General features: G+C 43.1%; 1 protein-coding gene across 11 annotated transcripts in view; it reads left to right on the plus strand.

Annotated features, from left to right (window-relative positions):
• Positions 1-22,009, plus strand: part of gpatch8 (G patch domain containing 8) — a 28,498-nt gene that overhangs the window by 1,631 nt on the left and 4,858 nt on the right. For 2 of the 11 annotated variants that reach the window (XM_083976745.1, XM_083976748.1), the window contains exons 2-8: positions 3,087-3,164; positions 11,062-11,134; positions 19,257-19,324; positions 20,608-20,694; positions 20,872-21,015; positions 21,159-21,289; positions 21,594-22,006. In XM_083976745.1, coding sequence (XP_083832871.1) covers positions 3,087-3,164; positions 11,062-11,134; positions 19,257-19,324; positions 20,608-20,694; positions 20,872-21,015; positions 21,159-21,289; positions 21,594-22,006 — 994 coding nt within the window. Of the gene's footprint in view, positions 1-3,086; positions 3,165-4,097; positions 4,134-7,828; positions 19,325-20,607; positions 20,695-20,871; positions 21,016-21,158; positions 21,290-21,593; positions 22,007-22,009 lie in introns of those variants that run through there. The other 9 variants (XM_083976755.1, XM_083976746.1, XM_083976754.1 and 6 more) reach the window with 9 other exon arrangements.

The following is a 22,009-nucleotide window of genomic DNA, read 5'->3' on the forward strand; positions in this document are numbered from 1 at the left end:
TAAAAATAAACTTGATCCATATTTGCAGTTTGTTACTAGAGTTTGTTTCTCGCTTAAAACATCGTGTCATTCATCAAAGGTAATTTCCTTGAATTCCTCAGATGATATCGTAATACCTCTGCTTTAACCGGCATAAGGCATGCTTTGTATCCATCCTTGTTTTTTAGCCACCTAACAGGTTTTTAATTCAAGGGAATTTCCTTCATCTTGACATGAAATCATTTTTGGCTAATCTACCAACTGCCTCTAAAAATGAAACTTCATGTAGCATCGATGATTGTAATTGTGATTTAGTGTCGGGTTCAGGGACGCTTCCGCAGAGTGGATGATTGCCAACAGAGACACCTGAACCTTTGGCGTCATTCTGCTGCACATGTGGTCCAATACAAGTTAATGTGTCAAAATAAGTTATCGCACAATATTTGCAGTAATATATATAGTGGATTTATCGAATAAAACTAGCCGTAAACAAATAATTTTGAGTTAACATGGGGTCTGGTGTGGCTTTTCAGGCAATGTGTTGTCATTACTCAATAGTCTGAATCTGTGTGAAATGAATGTATATTATTCTGTATAAACCTTAAGAATGCAATCACTTAATATCTGGATATTAAATGTATCCGCTCTTAATCCTCACTATCCGTCATCAGTGTGACTGTTTGCGCTTTGTTTTGGGGAGTAGTGAAGGAAGTAGTGGAGAGCTGCTTTAACAACAGTGATGGTCAGGTCAGATTAAGGTCGCGGGTGAGTAATTTAAATACAAACCCAGAGGGAAGTGCCTGACTTCCTCTGTTTATTTAGTCCCCCTCTTCCTTATATTTGATAACAACATTTTGTTTTATCATTTCTGTCCCACTAAAAATAAAGGAAGCGTTTCTGACAGTGATGCTGCCGGTGATGCCTTTTTGGCTTGGGCTGAGGGCATTTTGGTTTATTGCATATAGAGTCACAGTGGTGTCATTGTAAAAGAAAATAGCCTAGATGTTTTGCTGAATTGAATATAGGCTATGTCATGCTGTTTGGTTTAGAAGTAGCCCACTATTTGCTGCAGCAAGGCTGTGGTGAATTAGTTAACCGCTGTTGCAATTGCCACCCATGACAAGTTAAAACATGTATAGAAGGAGCAGTTTGTAAAATGGTTTGTGTTTTGTCCTTTACACCCACAGTGTTGGTGCCCAGTGGGAACTCGGTATTCTCCTATTTTGTCAGTGAGAGGTGAATTGGTGTGTGTGGTCTGAATGAGTCTGTTGAGGGCAGCTCCAGCTTAGCACAGTGGAGGCTCTGTGTGTGAGATCTGCGGTGAGGGCATTCATATGCTCAGTATTCAGAAAGTTTCTCACTCACTCCATGGACTTGAAGCTCGCTGCCAAGCAACACGGTGCAGAAAACACCCACAGATGGACTACCTAATATCTACAGCGCAAACCAGTCCAACAGCTCTCTTGATTTACATCGGTGTTGGAGTTGTAGCATGTGGCTAATCCTGAGCTGCAGAAACGCACCAGGAAATTTATGAGCATCCACACAGTGTGCCAGCAGCAGCTCTCCCATTTCCTAATGGGGGGTGGGAGGAGGGAGGGGGGGGGGGGGGGTGAAGCGTCCACCTCGCAGTTGTCACACAGATGGAAATTTACAGTTTAATGCAGAACAGAGGTCAGAGCAAAGATCATTTCCATGCACCATGAGGGGGGGCAAGCAAGAAAATAAGTGAAGTTATTGTGGTATGGGGGGGGGCTGTGCTGCTGATAGCACATTAAGTGGTCTGAGCATAGAGCCATGAGGCAGAGACAAGAGAGAGGGGGGGGCATTGATTTGCTCATAAGAAATCCTCTGCTCTTCCCCGGCATCTCCTCTCCTCATAATCCCTGCCTTCATTCATGCTGATGCAGGGGCCTGTTTCATCTGAATTAATGACTGCCAGTGTGGCATCAAATCACCTCATTATTGTGGGGCCGATTTGAGCAGTTGCTTATCTCTGCAAAACCAGATTCCCCAGAGAATGTGGTGGTGGGTAAAGCCTCTTGCGTGGCCCGACCCGGCATGTAACCATTGTGTTTTTACAGGAATGTTTGCATCGCCGGCGTTCAACAGAATAATCAGAAAATGCTGCAAAGTGCAGAGAAAGCAAAGTAAATATCCTGCTGTTCATGTTTCAACCCGAGACATAAATAAACCCCTGTGTGTCATAATATGTTAATTCAGATTTTGTTGCCAACACATGCCCTAATAATACCAGTAGCTGCAAGCAAGCTGCTAGTTAATATTAAAACAGCACGGACTATTTCTGGTATCTTTTCAGTTTTCTACTAGTGTGAAGGTCAGGAGAAAACAGACCCACAAACATGACCTTCATCTCTCCTCTGCTGCAGAGGAGAGGAAGCCATCTGTCTCCGAGCAGAAACAGCTCTATAAACACACTCCTTTTGGTCGAGGTAGCAGGCCAGTTACTCACCGCCTCTGCTCTGTCCCACCCAGGGCATGGACATAAATGCTCAGTTTGTACATGTAAAGTTTTGCTCCAAATTCAGACTACAAATAGCCCGAGGGCATCCTCCCTCTGCTGTCACCGCTGGAATACACGTACCAAGAAATAAAGGAAGAGAAAGCAACCATGTCAAGTACATTTTCAACTGTGGCTTTAAAAAATGTTCCCTTGCTGAAATTTGGTTACAATACTAACTAAATTGTAGATGACAGAAAAAACAGGATTAGTTATGACAGAAGTAAAGGGACAAACACAGTCACACATTTCCAGTTGTAACATGTTTTTATCATTCTGTCTGTTGTGTCACTGCAAACATGCAATTACATGTTGGAAATATGGCATGGTCTAGCTGCTATTACTCAGTATGAATTAGCATTATTCATTGCAAATGACAGGCAGCTGGCAGGCCTCCCTGCAGAGAGCAATCGTCATATTTGTAACTCAAAAATGAAACATTTCCTTTGTAAAAAATCTAGGAAAAGGACTGATGAAACAACCATCACAAAAGTTGCAGATTACTCATCTGTTAGTCAACAGGTTGTAGTACTGCCAGTCATTTAAGCCAATGCTCTGATGTGTTTCTGAAATGTGTGTCCCTCAGGGTGGGAATCACTTTGACCAGTATGAAGAGGGCCAGTTGGAGCTGGAGCAGGCATCCTTGGACAAGCCCATCGAATCGGTAAGGCCACATCCATCATCCTGAACCATTGGACCAGCTGTGAGAGTGGATATGATTGGTCCAGGGAGGAATAAGAACCACACCTTTTTTTACTCCATTCATTCTGTCCATGTAGATGCATCCAGTGTTTTCTTGAACACACTTGCCACGTAACCTGTAGAATCACTTGTCTCATGTCTATTAATTCCCTTAAAGCCCCCCTCCCCATCCCCTCCACCTCCCATGTCCTCTGCCTATTCCATTTCCTGTGTGACAGTTAAAATATTTATACATATGCTAGATCTTTTCTTGTCTATTTGTAGAGCTTACAGATAAAAGTTTGATTTTTTGTATGAGTCTCCCATTAGTCATTTGTTAGTCATCTTAGCACTGAGATGAGACGACTCTGAAATCATGAGGTGGATAAAGCACTGACGTTAATGGCTGTTGTCTAAATACATGAGCTGTTTGTGCACACTGCACACATTTTATAAATTCATTCAAATGGAAAATCCATGTTTGGTAATGACCAGATTTTTTATCTTGGTTATTAGATTCAGCTGGAGCTTTCTTATTTTCCTACAGTATGATAAACTAAAGATCTGTCTTATAAATAAATATTCAGTCTCTTTCTAATCACAGTGAACAAGGACAAACAATATAATCTCACTTGAATTTGGAGTTAAAAACAGCCTAATTAGTTAGTTTACAGTTATAAAGCTGGTTTAATTTTTTTTAGTGGCTCCAAAAAACAAAAACAAAGGCAGTGCTTATTCCACTTCATTTAGTGTACAAGAGAGCACACATTAGATGGTGTGAATGGGTACATTTGTGCTTGAGTGAGTGTGTGTCTATGTAGCTTTAGAATTCATGTGTTAGTTTATAGTGTTTGTGTCTATAGGACAGTTATCTTATTGTACACAACTTGGGGTGTTCGACATTTCTCTCCTGCAGCGAATTGGCCCCTATTAGCTAAGCAGCAATGACCCGGTTTGTATTTGCACGCTCTGCTTTCTTACTCCTATCTTTAGGGTCCTTGTAACGCTTCTCTGACTATCTCTCTCTCTTTCTCACTCTCTATCTCTCTCTTTCTGTTTCACTACTGTCACACTCTTTACATCTTTTCTCTCTTCTCTCTCAACCTCTGTTTTCTCTCTCGCTCCCTCCCTACTACACAGTGATTCGGTGTACAGTACCCTCTGTCATTCTGTGCTGGCATGGTGCTTGTGCAACTGGGACTGCATTTTTCGCTGAAGAGGCACATCAATAATAGCGCAGGCAGCTCTTTTCATTCTGTCTTTCCCACTTTTCTCCATCCCCTCCTCCGTCTCTGAAGCATCGTGGTGAGCAGGCCCGAAACTCCTCTTACCTCCACAGTGGGTCACCTCTCCTCAGCGTCATGAATGCACCTTGTTGGCCAATCAGATCCATTCAGCAGCCAGATGCAGATCAAAAGAACGACCTTCTCTGAACCTTGTCTTTTTCAGTCTGCGGCAGATGTACTGAGCATAAATATATATATAACCAGCACAGAAAAAGGCAGTTTTTCCTAAAAAGACATGATAAAGTGTACACTGTAAGTACTGTATATGACTCTTGGTATCATAGATAAAATGGCCTAACAACTAAGATCATAAAAGGCATATGCAAAACATTAATTTTTCTACAGGACAAATTTAATGAGACCCAACAGCTTTTTACATATTTATTCCACTGAATGCAAATTCTAAATATTATCAGCTCTCGATCTTGTGTGGTTTTTAGGTCATCCCTAATTTCCATGTTTCTTACAGAAAGCTAAAAACACCATTTCCATATGCTTTCCTTATGTATCACACAGTGAGATTATATCCGTAGTCTGAACATGTGTTCATAGGGAGAATCCAGTGAACCGTGAACATTAAAATTCATCCTGGTCGAGTTTTAGGTCTGACGCACTTTCTCACATGCACGGCCCACTGTGTGTGGGTGGTGGGGAGGGAGAGGAGGAAGGGAGAGAGGTGGCCTGCTCACCCGGCTTGAGTGGCTCTTTTTTAGCTCCTGCGCTATTATTTGTGGAGGGGCGCTGAGGACCGCGCCGCAGCATCACACAGTTCTTCACACATCCGTGGAAAAACGGCCACATCCGAGGTGCCGTCGACTATCACTTAGTCACCAATAGTACTGCTTGCACACCTGGTGTTTTCTCCCTTAGAAGAAGTAAGGTGGCAGATTTTTGTATTCATCAGGCAGCCGAACATTAAAAATGATGTTAGGATGTTAATCACTATAATAGAAAATACAGAAACATAACAGTTCATCTTCCTTTTTCAAAAAGGGAAAATATAGAAATATGTACAGGTCAAAGTTAATCTATTCTGGCTTAACCTCAAAATCTGTGCAGTAAACTTTCAAGCAGGATTTACATATGAAATAATTCTGAATATTTAGTTTTACATAATAAAACACACGGATTAACATATAATGTGAGATAGACCAGTAGGAAAACAGGAGTGCCCCTGCCTCCTTAGTGCAACCTCTAAGGTGGGAGGCTATGTGGCAGTTGTCCACACGTGTTACATGTTGGAGCTGTTGGTGAATGCTTCGGCCCAGCCTCTCGGAGCCCCTCACCTGCCACTTATTGTGTGTGATCTATAGGCAGCTAGAGGTCTGTGGTACTTTATTGGGATCTTTTTTCTCTTTCTCTCTTTCCCCCTTTGATCTTTTGCTCATTCTCTCTAACATTGTTTTTGCATTGCATGTGTTAACTTGGTAGCATTCAGTACTATTTCCTCTCCACACTCTGTCCTAATCACTACTACAGTTTTCCCTCCCCAGACTCATTCCTCCCACGTTTCCTGCCCCACCTCCAGTCCCTCAAACCTTCCCCTTCTCCCTCTTCTCCTTACCTGACCCCCGTCCCAGAGTGATATGCAGCGGGCAGCCTCAGAGCCACAGAAAGCACACATAACAGATGAGAAACACATGTTCACAGGCTACAGGAAGATTCATTTCTTGTTTTTCAAGTGGGAATGATTCATATTAATCTCTAATACAGCTACTGAAGCCCAGCAGGAGTTGGTTATATCAAGTGGAACTAAAAACAAAGGGGGACATTTTAGGTGTCGGCGTATCAGCTGTTACTGAGCTATGAAGTGTGTAAATTTTGGCATTGTAGTCGGCCCATACTTGACACAGCTGTTTGTCCCTGTTAACAGCTAGACTTCTGCCACATAGATGTGAAGAAGAACATAAGGAAAAGGTCAAACCCCAAACCTTCTCATGTTTTGACCCCTATATTTTCATATTAACAGTCTTATCTCGGTGAGTAATGAGTTAAAGGTCTTTGCTAAGGCCCTTCAAATGTTTAGAGTTAAATTAACCACAGAAAATCAAACCACAGAAATATCAGAAAAAACATTTGAAGAGTTCATTTGCAAAAGCAGATAACTCTGTTTTTATACAATTCTAGGATCTTCATTTTTTATTTTTTATTTACATAAGGTGATATCAGTCAAACCAAAGTTCAGTGACTTTGAGATGTAACAAAACAGACATATCTCAAAAAAATAAAGTATTATTGAAAACATCACTATGCAAAGAATAATTACAACCTTTTTTTCAAAATGGCACTTGTCTGCTTTTGCAAATGAACTCTTCATTTGTCTCTAAACCAGTTCTTGAATCTTTGTGTCTTTACTTAACTTTGCTAAGCTTTTGCTTGCCAGAGGTAAGTATGTATTTTACATTTGTATACTTAAATCATCCTAATTGAACCTTAATGCTTTTCTGTCAGGTCCCCCACACACTTGGTTTGATAAAAATCTTTAATCCCCCGCACAATAAATCTGACACAGTTTCTGCGGAAGTAGGATCTTTCTGTTTCAGTCATCTGCCTTTTGATGCTCAGAGACAGTTGTTTCCATTTAGTTACACCTACAGTAGCTGAGGCGGAGCAGGAATGTACAGAGCATCAAACACAAGGGAGCTTGCAAGAGTTTATGAGCAGCAGCAGCAGCAGACAGCAGAGCCCGTCCACTACCAGCTCCTTGCCAGAAGACATTCCTCTGGGACATGAGAAAGGATGATGAGTAACTGCAGCGGCCCACTTTTTGCGAGACGGATCCCTAAAGAGTCTCGTCTCGGTCTTCTCTTTAAAACGTGCTGCTAAACCTCTGAGCTGGCGTCCGTTGGTTTAGTTTTAGTAACTAAGATGGACGCCTGCTTCATGTTACATCCTCTTTAGTAATCTCCACCAGTTTTTTTTTAATCTACGGTACTCGGTGACACACCCATACTGTACATATATAAATGACTGTATAGATTGAACTAACACATGCTGTAAATACTCTGAGGTCTCTAGGTGGGGTCCCCTGCATATCACTTCCCCTTACCCACATCTTTTGCCATGCACTGTGCCGCTGACAGCACAATGCACTCTTTAAAAAAAAAAAAAAACACCCCTTCTTGTAGAACTCTTTTGTTTGGATAACATTTTCTATTTTTTCTTTTCTCCTGTATTAACAGTCAGTTGGTGGATTTATTGACATGCCTACCTTTTCTGTTTGTATACAGTATTATGTTTGTTTAAAATCAGAGAGAGAGAGATTTGCATTTTTAAGATCTAGAGAAAGCTAGCAGAATTGCAGTTGAAAGCGTTTGGCCGGTTTCTTACGTTGTGTCACGTGTGACTGTTTTTTTGACAGCCCAGTATTTTAAAGCCAGGTTCGTATGGAAATGCCTTCACTCCACTTGCACTGCTGTTGGACTCGCCGTCGTTGCTTTCATCCGTCTGTCTGTCTATTCTTTTGGTGCACTCATCTGTTGTTCAACATGCAGTCTGCGCCTCATCTCCGCCCTCTGACCTTTCCTGAGCCCATTTTGAACTGATCTCTTTAGCAGTTGCAACTGGTGCCTCATCCAACCCTGCCCTTCCTTCCTGTTTTTATTTTGTTTTCAGATTACACAGACATGGAACTGAAAATGTGAGAGATTTGTAAGAGGAAACATGTTTTAATTTAAGTTAGGGCTTATGTTCCCTGAGCCTGCACAGGGTTTATGTTTCGCTTGGTCGGACCTCTGAAAGAGAACCAGGTCAGCTAACTGTAATTGTGTTGAAGCTGAGCAAGAGCATTTCTCAGATGCATTTTATTCCCCCCTCCTTGCTCCAAAGCATTAGACGTCAGCTCCGAATTAATCTAAATGTTCATGTGCAGAGACTAGTGTTGTTGCACCACAGTTACACTGCAGTAAGGGACAGAAGCATGCCCAATGTCGGTGGGAGGGGAGGCATTCTTCACTGCAGCAGATTCTGCAGTGTTTCTTCTTACAGTGAAGTCAGGGGACATGTTGTCCTGTCCACCAGGCAGGAGAAAACACTTGCCCATCCACACTACACAGCTTCTAATTAATTAATCAATCAATCCTAGGACATGTCCAGAAACCGCTGTGTAGGGACAAACTATACATCACTGATGGAATGATAATGCAGCCTCCAGTGTCCTAGTAATGACTTGATCTCTCTGTCTCTTCCCACCATAAGAGGCCCAGAAACAGATTCCTCTCTTATCTTATCTAACGGCGGAAGGGATGTGACAGTCGTCCAGCCCAAACATCCATGAAATGGAGGGGGAAAAAAATACCAAACTCTCAGAAACAGGAAGTGAGGCAATTTAGCCCCTCTCGCTCTCATGGGTATTAATAGAGACAAACATCGGGCCAGCCAGATGTTTTTGGTCGTGTTTGCTCAGCTGACGTCGTATTTTTCCCTTCAAGAAATGTGAAAGGGGCAAAGGAAGGCAACAGTTGGCTCTGGAACACTGAGGCATTGAGGGAAGAAGAAAAAAACAAAACAAAAAAATGATAGTCAAATGAATTATCCTAATTAAGACCTTATGGGCGGAGATGCAGTGTGTGCTGTGTGTGTGACTACCACTCCCCTTCACATGCACTAACCCATATAAGCCCAGCTCACCTCCACCACCCTAGAAAACTCACCTTCACCATGGCTCAGCCTGCTCTGTTCTGCCCCCCCTCCCATCCCCTCCCCGTCCTGACCACCTCTTTTGTCAAAGAGAACTAATTGAGCCCTGTTGAGCCATCACCTCCCTCTCTGTGCCTGATCCACCTGACACTAACACAGTTGGAGTTTCGTTAACCCCATCCCAACACCCCCCACCCCACCACCACAACAACCACCCCCAGCCCGCCCCACCCCTCTGTATGTGTACCATTCACAGTGCGCTACTAACACCGACGATCCTTTTTGTTAAAAAACACTTTAACAAAAAGCTGCATGCTGTTTTTTTTTGTTTTTGTTTTGTTCCAACCCCTTCACTTTCTGTTTGTGAAAGTTGATGTCAATCTCTGTGATTATAAATATCCTTTTTGTTTGGTTTGTATGTTTTTTGGTAGAATGCAGCACTCTGGTGAATGTTAGACAAGCTTGGAATAGTTATAATCACAACAGAAAAAAAACAACCCACTGCTTTTAATAAGAAATCTCATTGTTTCCTGTTTATTTGTGCTTGAGGATGTACTGTAGTGTGTAGTGGTGGGACGGTCTTGCATTTCACTTAATGTTTTTTTATTTTCTTGCTGACCCACACTAGTGATATAACAGTCTCAGACATGCACATTGGGCCCCACAGTGTGCTAGGAATTCCTGTTATGTTTGTTCCTGCACTCCTCTCGAGCCTCTTTGATTCATTATCAGTCGCCAGGTCTTGTCCACACATAGTTAGTTGTGATGTGTGTCTGTTATAGCTTTCACATGCATGGAAAGTAAAGGAAAGTGTTAAAAAAAAAAAAAAAAAAAGATAAATCAAGCAGATGGTCTCAAGCAGTCGCACACTTTTGGGGGTCCATTTTTATGTGTCATGTGAGGTAAAAACTACCTTGAAGGTTGTAAGGGCCATCTAGTGTATAACTTTGAGATGCGAACAATAACAACATTTCATGGTTTCAAATCAAAAGTGTGATCGTGGCTGGGACCAGACCATTGATAACCAACCAGAGACGCAGGAGTTGTCCAAGAACAGCACAACAGTTATTTCTAGTATATCTAACGGGGCTACATGCACACAATGTCTCCCTCTCTTCACCTGCACACCCACATATCCCCCCTCACACGTGCTTATTCTGTCCACCCTGGGCCTTGTAATGGTAATCCAAGGCCCAATAGCTCCACTTCTGTCTCTTCCTCTTGCTATTTTTATATATATATATATATATTATTTTTTTGTGACAGCTGCGTATGTTTCATGGTGCTCCCCTTGTCATGGTTTACGGAACACAGCAAGCTTGGAGTTTCTGGTCTTCGTTTTGTTAATGCAAGATTTCCATACCTGTTTTGTGTCACTTTTCTTTGTGTACTAAGATCTTGCTCTGTAGTGGTTCATATATGTATGCGTGTGATACATATATTGCCCTGTCCTTCCTCCTCCTCTTTAACTTCTCAGTTAGTGGATGTGACTTGATGTGCTATCTTTATCACCCCCCTCCCCCTCCAAAAAAAAAAAATAATAATAATAGAAATGCTAATGCCCAATTTCTTACAGTTTTTTTTTAAAACTGAACTCCCACTTTAGGAGGATATCCTGTGTTTTACAGGCTACACATAGCCTCATGTATTCATCATAGTGGAAAAACCTATCCTTCCTCGCAGTCTCCTACCCTCTATCTCCCCTCCTCCCCCAACCCCACCCCCCAACTACCACTCCTTGTGCTGGAAGACACTGATGTTACACGCTGTAGGTGATGTGGATGACGATAATGATAATGGTGATGGTGGTGGTGGTTGTGCTGATGATGATGGTGTGATCTGAGTGTTTTTTATTTTGTTTTTGTTTTGTTTGTTTTTTGATTCATGCCCACGGGGAAAAGCTCCTCTTATTATTGGAATATTTTTGGTTTTTTTCTCCTCTGTTCTCTCTACTAGGATAACATCGGACACCGGCTGCTTCAGAAACATGGCTGGAAGTTGGGGCAAGGCCTTGGCAAAACCATGCAGGGTAAGGACTCAGTCTTCTGTACAGAAATGTTCAATGTATGCTGGTGCAACTGGCCCACTATTGTTATGCCATTTTCTTTCCCCTCATATTTCCAGGGGTGTTTTTTTTTGTTTCTTTGTTTGTTTTTTGTTTTGGTACTAGCAACTTTTCTTTTCTCTTCATATCCTCTCTCTGACCTCTTCCTTTGTGTCTGTTATGGGGTAAAATTGATTTTTTTATTTACACAAACATCACTGTAGTTGTTCCTGTCGCTCTCACGCTGCTGTTCCCTCGAACTTCAGGAGCAGGGAAAGAAAATCCTGGGAGCCTTGTAAAGGAATAAGCCAGAGAGCAGGGACCCTTGGCGATGGGGGATGGAAGCAAAGTGTTCACTTCAGTAGCAGTTCAGATTAAAGTGGGCGTTTTCTCCTCCAAATCACAGTATAATCGGCTACATTTTATGTTCACGTGGAGTTGTTTTATCCTTCAGCTTCCAGAAACAGTGGTTCTGAACTTTATAATTTGCTGTTGTGCCAGTTTGTTTATTTACCTTTAGATTACCTTGATCTCTTACCTTCTCCAGATGCACTCCTCTTTGATCGGCTTAAATTGTTGTGTTTATAGATAAATGTTTCCTTTTTGAAACATTGGTGTTTATTTTCCTTCTGGGCAGTGATGCACATAATGAAGGGCATGTGCCTGACTCTGGAAACACCAACGTGTCCGCGTTGTCACTGTAGGAATGTGAAGCACTTGAACTAATAGGGTAAATACGAGTCTGTTCTTTGTCCGGGGCAATTACATTTATATTTTCAGACCTGGTCCTTGTGGTATCACGAAATTGGACCCAATCCAAAACAAAGGTACACGAGAGGTTCACAATCTGTCCTGCGGTATTTCTAGACCTGCAGTGCCAGTCTAAGGCCACATTAAAACATACGTTAGCTCAGGTTAGTTACAGTAGCGTCAGGGGCCAGCGAACCGGCTCGGACAGAACATTTAAAGCACATTCAACTTTTGCTCCAATGTAATGTCATCTGGAAAAGTGTTGCATTGGCCATTAAATGCAGTCAACTGCACATCCCTGTATACACTTTGTAACATGAACACATTTCTATTATTTACCTACTGTGCGATCATCCCAACAAATAGTTGGGGATAACTTTCCACAGCTGTAAAAATCCCATTGGGCAACATTTTGGCATCTGCTAGGCCTGTAAATGTATTTATCTCCTACTCCAACTGGACTTCCTGGATCATGTTTCTTTGTGTTGCTGTTAACTTCAACAACAGACTCCTTCACCACCACAGCCCCAGTCCGAATCGCTCACTGAATCTCATCGGATCGTTTCTCTCTACGCAGTTATCGACAGTCTGTGTGACAGACAGCAGCGCTCTCGGGGAGGATCTGTGTAACATTGTGTCGGTTTCTCTCTTCTGGTTTAAGATTGAGCATTGTTGTCGCCTTTTGAGTGGAGTGAAAGATGTACAATTAAACGCTCCAAATGCGCTCCACATTGAATGGATTCAGTACAACGTGCGCGGGGCTTGCTGCCAGAAAGCTGCTTCACTTTCTGGAGAGACAACTGTGATTGAATGGCCCAGTCGATATTGACTTGCTTTTAAGAGGCAGCCGGCTGAACGGAGCTGAGTGAGTGTGTGGGTTGGTCTTCTTGGCCAACGTCAGCACCTCATTAGCTCAACCCTGCTGTGCTCATTGGCTCAGAGGCAGTGGTGCAGAGGCCTGGCATGTTTCCACCGTGCTTCTTCCTGTTCCTTCTTCACCCGCTTTCCCCTCTCCCATCATCAATATCTTCATTCTCTCCATCATTTTTACTTTCTTAACTCTCCCTTCACAGCCTCACCCTTTGCCTGTGCTCTGTCCAAAGAGGATGATGTGTAGCATTGTTGACGAGTGATGTCATCGCTGGCAAGCTGATGGAGTCCTCGCAGTCTGCTAAGAGCTTGTTTTTCCACATCATTTCTGGCATTTAGTCTCGTCTAGCTCCGCCACCACGTCTTCTTCTGTCCTCCTGGTCCATCCCACTTTAACAGCAGATCTACCTGTTCCATTTATATAACTCTTCATGCACTCATTTCTGACCTCTTTGTCTCTATTTGTTGCTCGATTGCAACTCTTGCTCAAGTGCATTGCTCTCCCCTGTAAACTCAGCAGTAACATCTGTGCTCAATATCAGCATTTTAACGAGAAACACCACTCATTATTTTAAACAGAGTTTCCAGCACACACCCAAACTTTGGACAAGTTATAGCCTCACACTAACATATAAGGGCCTGTGCAAAACTGGCAAAGTGAGTCAAGAATTTCACAATTTATATTAAAAGAAGCCAAGATGTCTGTGTTCAGACTTGTGCTGCTTAACTGAATTTGTCGGCCGCCGCATAGTTAGATAATGGAAATTGCCTCCATCAAGTCAATGATTTTCTGCCTGTGTGAGATTGTCACATTTTCACAGTTGTCTGACAACAGAAAGTGAAAGATATATTTATAGGAGGACTCTTGAATTGACTTGTTGACCCAAGCATAGTTCTGAATATGATCTTTCAGGTGGTGATAAAACCCCCTGAGGTTTAAGCTGCTGAGACTTCAAGCTGCGTTTGCATCTGTTTTACCAGGTAATGACTGTAATGTTGAATATTTGAGGATAGAGAAGAAGATGTAGCATAGCCCCCCCTTTTTTTGTTGCAATGTTGAGATGTTTTACTGTGGTCTTCGATGTCACTTTGGTGTCAGATTTGCCGCAGTGAGGAAACAGTCGAGAGGCAGTTGTTTTTTTGTAAACCACTCGTATCTTCACTCATATCTGCTCTCCACACTTCAGCCTATTTTCCACTGGTCAAACATAAAAATTCGGGCTTTTGTCAGCAATGGAAAAGACTACGATCAGCAGCATTCACACGCGGGTCAAATGACACTGCAGTCGACACAAGTATTTATGTAAACAGCGGCATTGATGTAAACACTGACAGCACCCCCTAATTTTCAGCCCCGTTCCTGCTGTGACGTCTTTCAGAGCGCTGCGCCTGTGCATGTGCTCGGCTCCTTGCAGTTGTGTGTGTGTGTGTGTGTGTGTGTGTCCTCTGTCCGAGAAGTAAGACCGACAACCTAGAAGCGGAAAAGGGGTCAATTCAACAACTTCAGCCGCGCTTTTTTAAAAATCTTAAGTATAAGGTATTGGACGTTGAAATGTTGTTGTGTGCGTGTATCGGTGAGCTTTGCAGATCTGATGACCGGTCGTTAAGCTGTGTCGTCTGATTCATGCACATATATGGCCTTGCTTCCTCGTGTCATCTCATAGGTATTCTCAGCCTGACCATGGCCAGGGACCAGAGTAGATCACGGAGCTGTCTCACTCTGGGCAGCCTGACAAGTGCTGCACGGAGACTTCACAACACAACAGAAAAAAAAAAGCAGAGCTTAGTTTTTTAGCGCACGTCCATCGTCGTTTTTTTTAAATTTCCAATCTGTCCTTGAACAGCGTGAATCGCGATCTATTTGATGTGATAAGGATGTGTGCTTTGTGTGGCTGAGAGAACAAGTTGCAGGAGCTGACTGTGCTCTTGTTTTTGCCGCTGGCACCACTGATGGGTGGTTACATAAGCATCCTGCTTTGTGGGCAGATGAGACTGCGGCAAAGTGTGTCCAGTTGTTGTGTAGGAATTAATGGCCCAGTGTTGTAGAGCGAGGCGAGCCCACTGTCTCAGTTCAGATTTGCTAATGCACTTAGGAGTAGGCTCACAACACAATCGCACCCCTTGCATCTCATTGAAGTCTGCTGGATAATCATTACAATCTTACTCTCATTTCCTGTCCTCCTTGCCAGAAGAGAACGGTTTCTGAATTTTGAAGTGAAAGCATTGTGTCCCCTTTTTTAAGTTTTTCACTGTATTGACTTTGTTCTTATTCTTCTTTTGTCCTTTTTGCCCCTTTTTAGGTAAGGTTTGTTGGATCCCCTCTGTATGTCAGTATGTGTGTGTGTGTGTGTGTGTGTGTGTGTGCGTGCGTGTGAGTGGGTGTGTTTTCTTTCTCCCACTCGGCAGTTGACCTCAATGTAACACCCCTTTTACAGTGTACCGTAGGCTAATGGCCTCTGTCAGCTTCCTCCTCTTTGCTTCATAATCACTTAACCTTTATTTCAATCTGCTCGAGAGTAAAAAAGTGCTTCGATTTGAACAAAAGAGCAAAAATCCATTTGAAAATTGAGGTAGATTTAGGAAGCCATGATTCCATCACATCCCTTTTAGAAATCATCATCTTCATGTATTTAGATTTTTTTTTCCTCTTTGAGTGTCCGTGGCTGCTGTCGGGTATCTGATTGGCTGTAACCACGGCTCAGACTTTGAATGGCTTGCAGAGTAGACAAGTTTTCCCCCCTCCTCTGCTTGTTTGCCTGTTTCTACCTCCAAACTTGTGAAACGTGTGTGTATGTGTATTGTCATTACGTGGGACTGAGATATGTATGTGTGTTTGTGTGCGTGTGTGTGTGTGTGTGTATGTTACTGACCGGGCTATAGAGTCAACTTACAGGGAAAACCTCACCACCCTTCTACACCCCGAATATCTCTGTCCCCATGGTTACACGCTCCCATCCTCCCCCTGTTTTCTTTGCTCCTCCTGCACAGCATGTTTGTCCCAGAGGTGCACTCCTGCCTGCCTCAAACTGTCACACTCACCTGGGGCTTTAAGCAGTGTTGGAGGTAGCACACTGAACTACTAATTTCACATGAAAAGAGCGACATGCAACAACCCAGACAGGTGCACAGTTCACATTTCTTTAGCGTACTTTGATTTAAAAAAAAAACCCAAAAAACAAAAGCAGAACTGCTGTTTGGTAAAAACCTGCTCTAAGCACTGCTTAAAGCCTTGCTGGCTCTTTTCCTCAGGTACATTTTATGTGTGTCATGTGTTCACGTGTTCTCGGGGTTAAGCACATCCCCAAAACTAGCTTGCCGGCTGTATAGCTAGCGAGGAAATGAAAGAATCTCAGGGAGATTTGCTAACTGGGCTGACAAGCGTCTGCGAGGCAAAAAAGCTCAATGGGGGAAAATGGTGGTCGTCCCTAGAGGCATCTGTCATCTCAGACTTAGACTTTGCAAAAAAAAAAAAGTAAGAAGTTAGTTTTGATTCATGATTATTTATATAAGTCTCCTTTCTTCCTTTACCTGTCACCAGTTGATAAACCACCAGGTAGTTATTATTTTTAATCGTTCCCTCACCCACTACAGCTCCTCCTAAAATACTCATCTGATCGGGGGTTTAGTATTAGTAATGGTCCCACAGATGAGGCAAAAAAAAAAAAAAGTGGATTGTTAGGTTTATTACTAATACAGGACTTTTGCTGCACTTTGTAAAGGGTGGTAGTTTGGTAGCCGTGGGGCAAACTGTGGTTGAGAGAGCGAGATGATGCCAGGTTAGGGGCCCTGGGGACTGGGACCAGTGGTTGGGAGAGAGTGGTGAGAGGAAATCCCTGTAAGCACCTAGCCCTGAGTGAAGGGACGAGGGGGGTGGGGGGTGACAACACTGATGCCCCTCTGGTAATGAACCCCCCTTAACCCCACAACCACACTCCCAACCCCACCTTCCCTTCTCTATGTGCCTCAATCTTCCTGCTTAACCAATTGGTGTTTCTTTTTTACAGCGATTTGATCCTGCCCATGTTGTGCTGATGGTAAACTTAGTGGTAAATGTTATTTTATCCCCCAATTGAATTGTTTTTTTTGTTTTTTTTTTCGTTTTAATTTCTTCCATTTTTTTTGTTTTCCTCTCATCAGAGCACCAATGCTACATAGGCTTTCAAATCTTTCTGTATTAGTCCTCATTCTGCTGCTTGTATATTATCATGCATATGTATTACTCTTAGAACATTGTCATTTTGTTTGTTTTCAGTTTTTTTAAACCTTGTGATTCACACCCCGTGATTTAGATGCACATTGTTTTTGTCTGGTCCCTTTCTTTTCCACTGGAATGGGTAATGTGGAAGTATTGTCACTGTGTTTTTTAAAGATTGGTGATAGTTTGGGATGACTTGTAATTGTTCATTAATCTTTAATTCTGGGCCCCGGCTTGTGACTCTGAGTTCAGGCAGACCACTGCAGTGGCTGGCTAACAGACCAAACCCTGTTTTTGGTTTCACTTCCCTATCGCTGTTGGGCAAACAGCACGAACACACATGTCTATCAGTAGACGGTCTTATGATCTCGATATCACACAATCAGTCCTCTTATCTCACTGGCTTTGCGGATCATGGCCCTCAGTAATAATCATGCCATCAGTTGGGTTTTTCAGTTGCAGCCTGCGCTCCCAGCTGACAGACACTGCAGTGGGACTGAGAGTCCAGGCAGGCCACTATATGTTACAATGCCCATGCATCTATGATTTCAGAATTAATATGTCATTGGGCTGTGATGATTACAATTTCTAAGGAAGGCTTAGGAATGACACCGATATTTACCTCAAAATGTTAAAATTCTTACCCTTCTCCGCCCAGGAAGGTAAGAATATGACAGGAAGTAGCCCCCATATAAATGAATAAATTAATATTTTAAGAAAAGCTAAAAGCCTTCGAATGCATAAAAAATTAATACATTATACATTTAGTCTGCGGGGCTGTTTTTTTTTTTTTGGCTCGAAATATTACTTTGGCAGGAGGACATTGGCAAATGTACAGCATTAGCCTTCCTGCTATTTGAGAAAGTCCTTAATTCTTGAGTCAAATTGATAAAAAAAAAAAATTTAAAACCACAACAGCCCCGATGCTTGTAGTTATTATTCCATATGCCCAATGGTATACATAGAAAATTGATTCATGAAAACCCGAAAACCTAACTTGAAAATGTGGGAGGAAAAAAAACTGAAACCAAACCGAATTGATAATCACTATCAGTAAGATGGATTATTGTATCTGGCTGGCAACAGGAGCAGCAGACTAGTCCAAATTCTCTTTATGCCTCTTTTTTTTTTTTTTGAGACTCCCCTGTCTATCTGTCTGTCTGTCCTCCCCTTCCTTCTCCTCCTCCCCATACCCATGTTTTACCAGGTAAGTATCCCCATCCCTTGCACTGTCACCATGGCGATACCTGGCCTGTGACGTCACTCTGCTGTAGTTCAGTGCTTGTGTCCTATTTTAATTTTTACTGTCTTTCTCTCTGCTTTGTTTGGCTGATTATGAGTGGATTAAGCAATTCTGTGTCAATCTCCAAAGTAGTTTTGATTTTTATATATTTTATATCTTTAATGTTTCATTCTGTTTTGTTTTTTTCTTTTGGTTGTCTTTGGTTTTTTTTTTTTTTCTACAGTTAATTTCCTTCTGATCTAGCTCTTTTCACAGCTTACATAATATGGCTTAAGTAGACAAAGGAAAATAACCTTTCAGCTTTCAGTCTTGATGAGGAAGGGGGCCTGGGACAAGGGAACAGATTTGGACCTGAGAACAGTGCGAGGGGCTTGCAAGGGTCAGCCAGCCTGCTGACAGTTCAGAACAAGATGATGCAATCGGCCTTAGCTAATATTGGGAGGCTTTGTTCCCCTCATGGAGGATGTCGCAGTGGCGCGTAGTGAGCAGTGGCAGCAGCTGCGCAGGCCTGTTGCAACTCCTTCACACATACACACGCTCCCTCTCTCTCGCCACCACACACTCGAGCTGTAGCGTCCTTGATAAACTTGGGATTCTAGTTTAACAGGACTGCAGCAACGAACGGGTGGAGGAGGGTTAGTGGGCAGCATAACAACACGAAAAAGATACAGAAACACATTGAGTTAGAGCTGACAGTCAAACTTTTATCTAAGCTGAACAGCCCGGATGCCCTCGACTTCATTTAATCCATTAGGAATACAACGATAAATAGTGCGGCTAATTTGACTCGTTCAAAATGCAAATCCGCAGCCAGGTCAAATGTGACAGGAAGGATAAATTCATCTGTACTTTTACTTTACTTGGTGGCTGCAGTAAGCTGTGAGAATGGCTGGTGTTTGGTTCACTGTAGCTTTCTGGTCTCTTTGCACTTCAAGGCAAAATTCTCTAACCCCAGCACCCTATGCTCTAAAAGCAGGCTGTCTCCGAGCTGGCCCCCTGTCCCCGTCTCAAAAACTCACCTGGTCCTCTCTCTGTCTCTTTTCCTTCAGGACGCACCGACCCTGTGCCCATTATCCTCAAATATGATGTCATGGGGATGGGACGGATGGAGATGGAGGTAAGACAAAGACACTATTTGATATTTTAAGATATTTGTTGCAGTGTCTTCAACCTTATTTCACTCACAACAACCAGTGCTGCTTTGATGAGCAGTGTATAAAATAAAGAACGTGATGAAAGGTCCCAACTATTGTTTGTAGAAGCAGCACTGAGGAGCTCAGCGTCTGGCGCAGGAAACTAGAAAAAGTTCCTTTTTTTTTTTAAATCTTGAGTTTTCTTGGTGAATTGTGTGAATTGTTCCTGTGAGGCAGAAACTAGGAGCATCAGCAGTTCAGCCAAAGAACCGCTGCCAAATGGCGAAGCTCATCGCCAACTTAAAAGTGTTTGTCCTTAGTTGCATTGCCCCTCCCCCCCCCCCCCCCCCCTCGCTCACTTGTAGACAGCCTTTGGAAGAATCCGCTTCAGAGATGACATACGAGCTCAAGAGCAGCGCTGACAATACCAAGCGCCAATTCCCGAGCTGGAGTTGTGGAAAGCTCAGCAGCACTGGACTGTGAAGCAGTGGAAACATTGTCTGAAGTTATCAATCACCCTTTTTCAGCAACTGGCAGCCTGATAGACAAGTGTGAGGAGGAACACCACCTGTATGAATGATAAGTCAGTGGAGAAAAACTCATACTGGGTTACTGGCTCCACTGACTGGAAGTCATCGGTGCTTAAAGCACTCGGGGACATTACAGGCTCTTCTGTGCAAATGTTGTTTTTGGTTGTAGCTAGGGATGGACAATGATTTTCGAATTCAGTTAAAAAAAAAAATCGAATAGTTTATGAGACAATCGTCTTGTCTGAAAAAATGTAAATGTTGCAGAAGGAGAAGCATGGAAAGACTAATTAATAATCGATTAGTACCCTGCGATTATCGAATAGTACTTTTGCTTGAAATGCCCATCCTTAGTTGTATCATTATACATCTCCTTTTATTTAAAGCCTCAAATAATTTTTAATGGTACACTGACTAGTAATGGAGAGAGACAGACGCTTCTTTCACTGCCACTCCCCAAATGGCACCATTACTCATCGGGAGGATTGGTGCATCTGTGTCCATGTGCCCCCGCTATGCCTCGTGTCTCAGCCATCAATGATCTGTCTGCATCAGACGCATGTTGGCAACACAAACGAGACAAACTGCGATCTCCATAGCCCGTGGCCTTGACGTGTTACACTTCAGGGAAACCACAGCTGACACCACAGCATGCATTTAGTATAAGATGAATTAGGGCTGCTGCCGACGATTCAGGAGTGTTTTGTTCAGCGTTGTAAAAGCTGCGTGTGTCCTTTCAGCTGGACTATGCAGAGGACGCCACAGAGAAGAGAAGAGTGCTCGAAGTGGAAAAGGAGGACACAGAGGAACTGCGGCAAAAATACAAGGTGAAGCCTTTCAGCCTTTTGTCATGCTAATGATCAGTGTTCATTCTGTACCTTGATACTGTGTGAACCCACACAAAAGAGCAAGGTGACAAGCGCCCTATTTACTGTAATTGGGTGTTTTTCTTCTACTTTATGACTCATTCACTCATACCCTCCTTTATCTCTCTCATATTCTAGGACCAGGTGGAAAAAGAGAAAGCCATTGCAAAGGCTCTGGAAGACCTGAGAGCCAATTTCTACTGTGAGCTGTGTGACAAACAGTACACCAAACACCAGGAGTTTGACAACCACATTAACTCTTATGATCATGCTCACAAGCAGGTACTGTCACCGTGTCCTTTTTGGTACTGCTCATAGAGACATGTTCTGCTTTGAAACACAAAGGAAATTGATGAGATGCTCAAAAGTTTTGTTTCTCCTTGTCTTGTCTTGTCTTGTCATTGTCATGCTTTGGTGTAATGTAGAGGCTGAAAGAGCTCAAGCAGAGAGAGTTTGCTCGTAACGTGTCATCACGTTCCCGGAAAGGTGGAAAGAAGCAGGAAAAGATGCTGCGGCGATTGCATGAGTTGGCAGAGCAGAGGAAACACCAGGACTGGTAAGAATTCACTCCTGGAGAGCCCTCTGCTGGCTGGACTCAACACTTATGTAGTTATGGCACAGAGTCTGTTGAGCCTTGATCATTGTGCAGCCCAAACAAGACAAAATATAGATTTGATATGAACCCAAACTCTAATATTTGAACAATTCACATTTACTTAAGGTGAAAAAAATAAATAATTGATTTCTGTCAGGTCCTTTGTCATGGCAAAGACAACCAGCATTTGGTTATGATCTTAAACTCTTACTGAAATCTGGTTTTGGAAACATTGTCACATTGTCATCATGCTTCTGTATTTCAGCACGCCTGGAAGTGGGCCCATGTTCAAAACTACCACAGTAGCTGTGGATGGAGAGAAGGTAGAGGATGGCGACAACACGACGCCAGAGACCCCAGTTTTGACAGACGTCGCCCTGGAAGGATCACTGACAGATAAAACTGGGCAGGCCTCACCAAAGCCTGGCCCGGCCATCAGCTTCTCTCTGGGGAAGAACAGCTCCTCCTCCCCAACCCCGAGTGGTGCATCCAAAGTCAGCGTGTCCTTCTCCTTTGCCAAGAAAGCTCCGGTGAAGCTGGAGACCGCAGCTGCAGTGTTTGCTGATCACGGCGAGGAGGCTATGGAGGAGGAGGAAGGGGGGGGCCAGGAGGGAGAAAAGACTGTCGTACAAGAGGAGACATCTGGTGGCGGCACAGAAAGCCCCAAGGTAGTGTCAGGTG

The sequence above is a fragment of the Trachurus trachurus genome, assembly GCF_905171665.1.
Source record: "Trachurus trachurus genome assembly, chromosome: 8".
NCBI classification, from domain to species: Eukaryota; Metazoa; Chordata; class Actinopteri; order Carangiformes; family Carangidae; genus Trachurus; species Trachurus trachurus.